The following is a 10639-nucleotide window of genomic DNA, read 5'->3' on the forward strand; positions in this document are numbered from 1 at the left end:
TTTCTCCCCCCCAAGACATACCTTCAATGTCACAAAACGTAGTTGCAGATTTGCGTGTCAGAAGGTTTGGCATGACGCGAAGCCTGGCAGCAAGAGGTAAGAGTTCCCTCCATATAACTCTCAAGGCAAAAAAACTCGATTCTGGCGGACATTTCCAATCACTCCTCACCGCGCCAGCACCTAACCAAGTAGGAAAGTATGCAAAGTTGATCTACAAAGGAGAAACAAAAATTAAAACCGCAGTGAATCAGGTTCCCAAAATTCTGCCCGTTCTTTATAGTTTAACCCATAATGTTAATTGTTTCTCCTTGTCGTTACAATAATTGGTGTGACCCACGTTAGTCTTATTCGGCGTATTCCTGTATATCTGGTGTGACCGTTTACTGCAATCGCTAAAACAGGCGACTCGCAAGGCAGAGTGAATGACTACAGAGGTCTGCTACTCACATGACGAGGACACGAGTTTTCTTGCAGGTAAAAGACGGTGCTATTTTGGAGGGGGGGATAAATCGGATGTACTCGATTTCCTTTTCACAAGCAGTGATTTGGATTACACCCCCCCAATGGTATACGAAATTATCAACCTACAGTAAAAGTCGCAAACAAATGCATCCGTTTTTAGGGAATATTTAGGGGGAAAAAACGCATTCGGTGTCTTCCCACGATACTAAATGGTAAAAACAGGCTGCACTACACGAACAAATTGATATTTGAGTGCGTTTGTGTAAAAAAATACACCGATTAGAGAAAACAAAATGTTCAAGTGTTTATAAAATACAGTTTAAGGCAAGGAAATCTTTATGCTGGGCAATACTTTGGTGACTAAATGCGCATAAATAACAGGACCTACTGGTTAAAGAAAAACAGGTAAAATTTAAAACTGACATACTTACAACATCTTTTTTCCACATAGTTCCGAGATAGTAATATGAGATGACATTGCAACCGAGTCTTCCATTAAGCAATCCTGTGGCAGATAGGAATTATTTCCACCGAAGAATCCTGGCAACTTCTCTCCCAAAACACTATCATATAAATCCACCAGTCTTCATCGTTTTAGCCTTTGCGCGACCATCCCTCGCGTGTGCATCACCGCGTTCCCCCACTGACAAAGGCTTTACAATCGGATCGTTAGTGAATCCTCTAGATGTTTAAAATCTGAAATTCTGCAGTAGGACTAGTGGACAGCTCCCGCGTATCTCCCCTCTCTCTCCTCTGCATTCCTCGCAGCTTCTTGCGAACTGAATGCTTCAGTCAATAACACATCCTTAAGGTGAACAGGAGTATTACAGTCTGTTGTAGAGCAGGGCACCTCTTGTGAAGAGTAAAGCAATGCGGTCAACTTCGGTTTGATCAAGAAAACTTAATTAAAGCCCCGTACAGGTGCAATAGCGTGCGCAATTAAAAGCAATTAGTGACATTAACTGGAGAATCTGGTATACGTTGATCGAGTCCGTATTCTTCCTTTCCCTCTAAAGGGAAAGCTTAATTAACAATTGTGAGTAAAATGCAAAAATAACGTTTACGTAGTGAATCCTTTCAATACTGCATGTTTTCAAAAAATCAAACGGTTGATACAATTTACCCGATTCAGTGTGCGTATATAGAGAAATTATGAATAGGTGCTGTAGACATTTCTCTCGTTTTTTTCAGTCATCTAAATCGTTTGAGCTAGGATTTCAGTTTCTTCTTGGTGACGCGGGTTTTATGGTATGAATTTAAATGTTCCATGCTCACGGTGAGTGTTTGCTTGGAGCTTCGGCTTTAGAGTTAAGGTACTGTATATCAAAAAGGCTTTTATACCATAAAGAAAAAGACCGAGCTCCCTGAAAACGCAGCAACGTCGACGCACATACTGTAGAAGAATTGTTTATACAGTAGCTAGTACCTTGAAGTGGGTTTCTCTAATCCGGTCTGAAAATGGTTGACTTAATATTACAACATTATTCGCGTCTGTTACAAGAAGGCTATTGGTTTAATCGTTAAAAAAAACGTGTTCCTTTCCTTCACCTTGAATTAATATGGTCTTGATTTCATTGCACATCACAACTGTCAAGTCTCACCGGGGAACCCCAGCACTGTGTTTTTTAACAATTAACTGGGAAACGCAAAGAAACTGATTTTAACTCTGTACTCGTGGTTTCTCTAAAAGGTAGAGATAAGGATTTGTTTCAATTTTACAATTGAAAGAAAGCCTTTAGGCTACTTGTGATGCGCAATGAATGCAATAAGACGAGCTTCTATCTTTGAAACAGTACAGAAAGGTATTTTAAGACGACAGCCTATAGTTACAGTATACTACGTACACAACGGGTGATCAAAAACAGGCTCCTTCAAAAGCTGTCATATTAACTGAGTACACACGCCTGTTGTAAACTCGAGATTGCTGGTGCCACAGATGGTCGTGCGATTGAAAATTAGCTAATTTGGCACACTAGTTCAGACACAAAAAAGTCGTGCAGGAAAACGACAGCACGGGGTTTGCTGTTCTGCTGTTCTGTCCTTCATGAGAAAGAGTCTTATTCCTTTTGCATTTAGTTATAAAGTTATTCTAAAGGATAAAACAGCACAGAGTGCATAAACAGCTATAAAAGTAAGATATTAAACATGTCAATGTAAATGCACGTCTAAATGTGTTTTATGAAGCTCACCTTGACCGTGATAGTTTTCCTCATGTATAGCACGAATGAAAAATGTACTAGACACATTTAATCGTTCACATTGCTGGAAATGTTTCATTAGCTGTACATTGATTTTGTTTTGATGTACTGTATACTGTACTTCTTTTTAGGGACCTAAAACCGTAATAAAAAAGGTAAGCAAGTTCGGCAGAGAGTTCAGTAAACCAATAAAGAGGTTTAATAGTTGAGCAATGGTAAGTATACCCAGCGGACTCGAAAATCACAAGGTCCATTGGACATGAAAAGACGGACAAGCAAAGATGTTTCATACAGCAACGGGAGAGTTCGCGTGTCGCTGTCCGTTCAGCACCACCACTCCATGCGCAGGTTAGAGTAAAAGGTAAAGGTTACAGTAGTCAAATACTGGACTTTTCAATGCAAGTCCTCTCTGTGTAGTTATCAAGCGTTTGGTATTATTGGGAATGGCACATTCGTCCAATGATTGTTTTTCTGTGTTCTCTATACATTCTTAGTTAACCTTATGCCAAGAAGCTTTGACATAATCTGGGGTTTAAATTACCAGAACTACTTCAATGCAATATTTGAGTGCTTACCTTTCAACAGTTTTTTTGCTTACTGACACCAAGCACTTTCCCCGATATTTTTGATCCCTAAGCCATTTCATATTCCTCTGTTAACAACAGTTTGCTTACAGGCACGATCAGGCACAGGCCCATGATGTTCACTTTCAGTTACAAAATGTTATTTACCATATAAAAAGATAACCCTTCTTAAACTTTCTTCTTATTTAAATGTGTCCTACACCTCCCACTTCCCACACCAACCCACACAAACACAGACACATTTTTTTCTCTTCTTTTAACTAAATACGAAGCACTACCACATTCTTACCCTCTGTTCAGATTCCTGAGGAGGAATCTCTTAAAAATATCTGTATTGTAGTGTATCTTGATGGTATCTATCTTTCCAATGGAAGGACTAACTGAAATAGCTCTTACTAATTGTCAGACAAGTTTAGGAAATGATTTTCGGATTTCACACAACACATTCTTTTTTGAGACGCGATGGAAATGGTTTTCCATAACAATAAATGTTATGTTGGCTCTAGAAAGAAGAGGGCTGTCAAGGGACTGGCTGAAAAGATAATGACTTATTTTGTTCTGGGGGAAACTGGCAATAATCCTGTAATGGATGGTGTTTTCAGCAGGTGATTTCTTTGGAAATCGTGGTTTAATATCACAAAAGTCTATCAAAGAAGTTTCTGGTTGTTAAACTTTAATAGCAGCAGTAAATGAAATCAGTGCTGGCAAAAGAAATTAGTATCTCAGCTAGATTTTTTAATCAGAAAAAAATGCACACCACATAATAAATCCTAACATTTATTTTTTTAATTTAATTTCACAGCTGTGCATAAATCTACATTATTCTTCTGTTTCGTGTTGTCTAATCCATTGGACTGTGGCAGAGACGTGTATTTTTGATTGTTTGGGTGTTGCATGATAAGAACAAATAAATAATTAACAGATGGCCATAGCCTATGGGTGAATTGATTGCACAGTCTTACGTTGAGTCTAACATTATCATTATGCATTATTGCTCAGATCTTATATTGATGTGGATATGAATGTTATCACCAATCTAAGTTGATCTAATTAAGACCTCCAAATCAATGTTAAGTAACCAGTTTCTCTCTCACAAACATTAAGGAAAGACTAACTGCAGCACTGTTTGAACTACAAACTTTAACCTCACTTAATTTAGAATTTTCTATTTTTTCATAATCTCTCTAAAGTATGCCTGCAAATCAGTTAAAGGATTTGATTCTAACCCGATTCACACCCTAATTCAAAACCTGATAAGTTAGAACCTGATTCTAACCTAAAAAGCTATACATGCTCATTGATTATTGTTCCTGTCTCAAAATTCATCTATTCAGATCTTTAGTTTCAAATTAGGCTATATCCTTGAAGAAAGGTGTTGAGGAAGCATTCCAGATTTTATTGGTCTGACATTGCATACTTTTTCATCGTGAATAAGGCTTGTTACACTGTATGATTGACCATCTCAATCATATTAAAAACTGTCGCTAAATTTCAAAACTGATAAAAAACAGATGAAGTAGGCGATTGGCTACATCAATTTTCTTTTTTAAATAGTACTATACTGAGCTTCTAAATTTCTAGAAATGTCAGTACAACAGAGGGGAAAAACATTTAGAAATTTAACAATGTTTAGAACAAATATGCAGACAATTCTCAGAAAACTACCAAAATATGAAATATTTTTCAAAATCTGATTCTAATTTGATCTTTTTCAGGGTTCATTAGTCATTTGTGTTGACTGATTTCATATATATATATATATCCATGTCATTGCCTTTATCCTAATATGAGTCAATCTGGTAAAGCACAGCAAATAAACATAATTGTAATATGTTCCTATTACACACCCAATCAAGTATACACTTTCACTAGAAGTGTTAGAACAGTGCATAAGGGAGAATACTATGCATTTCACCTCAAATGTCACATACTGTACAAACAGTACATATATAGATGCACAAAATAAACCTGATAGTTATAATTAATCAAATCTTTTTTTAAATGTTATCAAATAAAACTATGGAAAATGTGAACCTAAGCATCCAGAGGATGCCTGTGTAGACAACATGCAAACTCCACACAGATAGTGCCCATGACCACAGTCAAACCCAGGACTCAGTAACTTCCCCCCCACCCACCTTACCACACTGCTTAATTAATATGCAAGTAAAATATCCAAATACACCACCAACTTCACTGACGTCAGGTAGCCCTTGCTTTCATTACCTGGCCAAACACAAGCAGGTAAACTTTTAGTGATGGTTAAACGTCTGAAACCAAGCGCTATTTTCTGGTGTCGGCATTGTTGACATACAGTACGGGCTGCATGATTACGTATTTATTTTTGCTCAAATTCTATTTTGATAGGTAACTGCGCCACCAACATGGTCCAGATAGTATTTTCTTCTAGTGGTGAACTGAGGCCTATCAGCTGGGGAAAGGTTCTTTCTTGAAACATTTTATAATGTGGATGGAGTCATGAGGAGCCCCTACTGTGCCCTGAAAAAATATCGAAATGTATGCATTCAAAGAGCATTGGAATTAATACAAGGATTCAATGCACTGACAGTACTTTGCAGCGTGTTTAGCTATTTACAGTATAAATCTTTCTTCAAAGTCGTGTCTTGGGGATGAACCTACAACGAGATGCTGAAGTGGAACCTCCAACTGTGCTGCCTTGGTGTTCTGCTGATGGAACTCAGAATACAGAGCATCTGAAACCTCCTTCTAAAGGCAGAGGGCCAGAAAGCATTTGGGAAAGAAGTGTTCGTGGTAAGAAGTAAGGAAAGCTGGCTTTGTGCCATCCCTGTCTTTAGACAGTTCCAGAAAATACAACTCCTGCTGAATCAAGAAAGCTGAACATGAAAAAATAATCTACTTGCTAATTAACTGTAGTGGTGCTGGTACTGAATTCAAGATGTGGAGATTTCAGACTCCCCACTCGTTGTGCAAGGCACTTCAGCAGAATACAGTACATGATGTCACTTTTTGGTGATTCATTCAATAATTTCGGAAGAAAAAGCTCCCGAATCATACTTAATGGAAAGATGTTCAGGATCAGCAAGAGAGATGATTTTTATAGCCTTAATTATAAACGCATTATAATCAGACGATTATCAATGAAATAATAAGGGAATCCAGGATACTGTAAAAATTTAAAGTAGATACTGTAGAATGTTATCACAGCATACAGAAAGGTGAGTGAATTGTAACCTCTCTGGAGGGCAATGGGGTCTAGACAACAAATTAAACCAGAAATAGATCTCGACATTTAGAGAACTGGATATCTCTGATTCTTTGGAAGACAGATATTTTACTGTATTTCGACACCAAACTGGAAAGTAAGTTTGCCCCCCGTTAAATTGTTTCTGTATTTAAAAAAAAAAATGAAGAGTTTCAATAAGATAACATCAACAAAATGGTTATTGGCATCAGCACTTTAAACGTTATGGCCATTCTCTGTACTACAATTCTCAACTGAATCATTTCCGAGTGCAGAAACTACAGACATATTGGATTAAGTGTCAAAGTTTTTTATCTTTAATTTTATTTTGTCGTCAAGATGCAGTTACAAGTAAATAATAAAATCAAAGGATTTCAGACCTTTGATGCTGTATTTTGACAAAGTTCTGTACATCATGTTATTACAAATTATTACAGTCAATATAACAATTTTAAAAATCTGCATTTTTTTATCTTCTGTAACTATAGATCACACATTTATTAATGGTTTATCTCCTTTTTCTATTCAAGGAGTGAACAAGTCAGCACCTATAACAGGCAGACCTGTAAATATTACTGTCTCTATTATGTCTTGATATCCACTCTATAAATGGGATTTGATTTAATTTATATGCACAACGACAAAAATACACAATGGTTTTAAAAATTGCATTGTCAAATCTTATTTGCAAAAATTGGAATGGTTAATTAAAGGAAGAAAATGTACATTTAGCGGTTTCTAACTAGTTCATGAATAAAAAAAACTGTAGCCTGGTATCCTAAAAACACAGTATGCTTTAATGCCAGGTCCTGCTAAAGACACAGGGAGGGTGAGGAGGATATGAACTTGGGAGCAGAAAGAATCAAAATTCTACCTTTGAAAATCAGAGCATCATGTGTAAAGCTAGTGTTACCTCTCCTTAAGCTCATAAAGTTTTGAACTGGTAGCTAATAGTTCTAATATAACTAAAAACATGAATTGCAATTACATGGTGTACAAATCACAAGCCACATAAATATTTCAATGTGCACATACGTTCTTTGTTATTATAGACCGCCTATTTCCCAGTTTCCCAGTTATCACGTATTACTCGGTTTTGCCTTGACTGCAAATGACAGTTGCACTTGGTGCGAGTTCGAAATGTGGGACAATCCATTGAACATCTGCCTGGCCTAAAGTTTCTGCCAGCAACTCTCAACACCAGCTCCACTGGGGCTGAGAAACCTGGCACATGGAGGTACTTGGCAGCCAGCACTGCCAATGAAGGGTACTGGGGTGTGTGGCTCTTCCAAAAAGCAAGGGTTCGGGTCCCTTCTGGGAGGCCAAGAGCAGTCAGGCATCCTTTCTGTAGCAAGAGGCCCCAGTCTGAAGACCAGTTTGATTTTCCCAATAGGCAAAACCTCCTTGCAGGCTAGGAAGGTGGTGGAGCAAAACTAGCGCACTCCTGCAGAACAAGAGCAGCAAGTGTCTGGAGCTGCTCTGAGCACACTGCAGCCTTGCTGTGTGGATCCAGCAGAGCTGTCAGCGTTCAGCGAGGCATCTGTTTGTAGGGGGAGAGGCAATTCTCTGGAGCTGCCTTGAAGGCAGTCAGCAGCTGGTCTCTGCGCTGTGTATTAAAGCTGCTCTGGAGTTTCCATGCCCTAACCCTAACCCAAGTCCAAGGATTCTAGGAATGACACAGCTAGCCAAGCTGAATCCCAGGTGTGGAGCATAGCATCCTCAAACATCTGCAAAAAAGTTCATCAGGATTCTGTCTGGATGATCTATACTGGTTGCCCTTTAACACAGACCTCCTTGAAGGAGTCTTAATCTACTCTCCAAATACAGGACATGAGCAAATCAGGCTTCACAATGGGGGAGAAAATCAAGGATTTCCAGAACCCTAAATGCTCTCCTATACAGTATGAGCACCTCCACTTCCTGATTCACAGCCCCAAACATCCACCTCTGGAAATCGGGCACTTCAAATTCTTTCTTCATATTAAACCTCTTGCTGGCCAGCAGATGTCACATGGCGCCTTTTCTCATTGTGGATGAAATGGCCTGTGATTTCATCCAACACATGATGCAGATTGCAATGACACCCGCTGGGTGCAGAGGGAAAGACCGAGGAGGTAGGATTTTTACCGGGGTTCTACAGTTTGGAACATTGCAGCTCACGTCCAGCGACTACAAAATGATTTCTGAAAAACGGGACATTCAGGGTGACGGGAGAATGAAAGTGTCAAAAGTGACAAGGATGTGTTAAACTGAACTTATTCGATGCAGTGAATAGTTTGGGAAGCACATCAGCATCAGAATTGTCAATATCCATGGGAGAATGATTCCGAAAAATTGATCCAACTCTGAACACATGCAAATAGTCCTAAACGCTGATCAGCCACTTTTTGAAGAATGCCTTTACCCTACTTAAAAGGGATAGTTTAAAAGGTAATTGCTGAGTATTTTCTAAACACAATACTATATTAATTTGTTCAAACCAATGCTGCCGTGTCAACCTGGTGGAGCTCTTCAGAATCGGTGAAGGAAGTAGAGACTAAATAAAAGTGCATTCAGACCCGACGATAGAAGGCAATTCTTCACTCAAAGGGTTATGCGTGTGTGGAACAAGCTACCCAGGCAACTTTTTCTGTTGAACTACCCAACAGGCTAGATGGGCCCCAAGACTTCCTGTTCTCTAACTTTCTTTTAACAAAGCTTCTTATATGCTTTATATTATAAGATGACTTACCTCTCTTGTACCTGCGATTTCTGCCCATTAAATAGTCACAATTTCCTACCTGCTAAGGTGCTACAGGTTGCACAATATTTTCATCTTCGTTCATTTGCATTAACCTTTCCGTTCAGTATTTAGCAAGATGGCGTCATAGAAAGTCCCACGGCAGATGTTCGTTATCTGGAGGGCTACGTTAAGTTTGTATTCTGAAGTGCTGTATACTAGTTAAACTTTACCTGTTAAAACACAGTTCAAAAAGCGCTAAGGGGTTGTCTGTTTGTTAAGTCCACTGAATACATTAGACTGTTATTGACCATATTGCTCTTGGTGTCAGTGACGATTTCATAGTTTATTCTTTAATTAGGCCATTGCTATTTAAATTGCCGTAGGTGTGTACGCAAAGGTGTAGCAATTAACAGTTAACGACTTCTTGTGGGGGTTTTTTCCCTAAAACGTCAGGTATCTGGTGTGTGGATGTCTTAAAATGAACGCTGAATGAGTAAATGCTATTTAAGATGCGAGTTGGGTGTGTTGTGTTGGACTAATTGAAGGAAATAACATTTTTTTTTTGTTCCTTTCAATATAAGCGCTTACATTTAACGTACGTATTTTTGTTATTTGATATTAGTTTGGTATGTTTTGAAGAAACACGCGACAGTATTATTTTATTGCTTTTGACCAGGGTAGGGAGTCCATTCAATATGAATAGATACGTGCTTAACCAGAGCACAACTCCGGTTATCGCTGTTTTCAGTCCATCTGGAATGGTCCTTGATTTTTGCTTTTGTGGAGATAAAAGCTCAGAGAAGTTCATGACGTGTTGATCGTTTTTCATGTTGTAAGACTTCAAGTTACTTATGTTGACAACTAACACTAAACAAATACCGATTTATTGTTTTTGGTAGCGAAAATATTTTTAGAAGTACCACAATTCTTCAAGCAAACAAAAAAATGAGAACCGTAGTAGGAAATGCAGTTAAGCTTTTGCAGTTTCAGCAGTCTGTGCAGCTGCGACAGGCTGAACTCAATGGTGGACGTCTGTTTTCAAATTACTTCGAAATTGTTTATATTGTGCTTTAAATCAGAAACGGTTCTTGCAACGTTCTGGAGAGGAATTGATGTATTAAGGCTGTAAATGGATTTTGAAAGCACTGGTTTTTGTAAGGCTTCTCGTCCTATTTTGAATAGTTAACGGGATTTAAGCTCATCTGTTTCCCGGGTTGTGGAATAGTGGCTGTGGTTTTTTATATATATATAGTGACAGCGTTCATTTTGACGTTTATTCTTTTGATCTTTTCTTTTAAATTTAGAATTTCCTGATTGTGAGAAACATACTTTTTAAAGAACAGTAACATTCACTGGGTGTTGGAATGTTGTGGTCTTTCTGTACAATCTGTGGGCTGGCTAGACCTCAGCTACCCTGTATTTCCTGCTAAATGTTATGAATCCCTTGTTT

General features: G+C 38.3%; 1 protein-coding gene across 1 annotated transcript in view; it reads right to left on the reverse strand.

Annotated features, from left to right (window-relative positions):
• Nucleotides 1-911, reverse strand: part of grin2aa (glutamate receptor, ionotropic, N-methyl D-aspartate 2A, a) — a 138854-nt gene extending 137943 nt beyond the window's left edge. Inside the window, exon 1 of the mRNA XM_088936583.1 lies at nucleotides 894-911. Within this exon, the coding sequence (XP_088792709.1) occupies nucleotides 894-911 (18 nt within the window). The remainder of the gene's footprint in view (nucleotides 1-893) is intronic.
• Between the last annotated feature and the right edge of the window lie 9728 nt (nucleotides 912-10639).

The sequence above is a fragment of the Atractosteus spatula genome, chromosome 18 (assembly GCF_055471065.1).
Source record: "Atractosteus spatula isolate fAtrSpa1 chromosome 18, fAtrSpa1.hap1, whole genome shotgun sequence".
Taxonomy (NCBI): Eukaryota; Metazoa; Chordata; class Actinopteri; order Semionotiformes; family Lepisosteidae; genus Atractosteus; species Atractosteus spatula.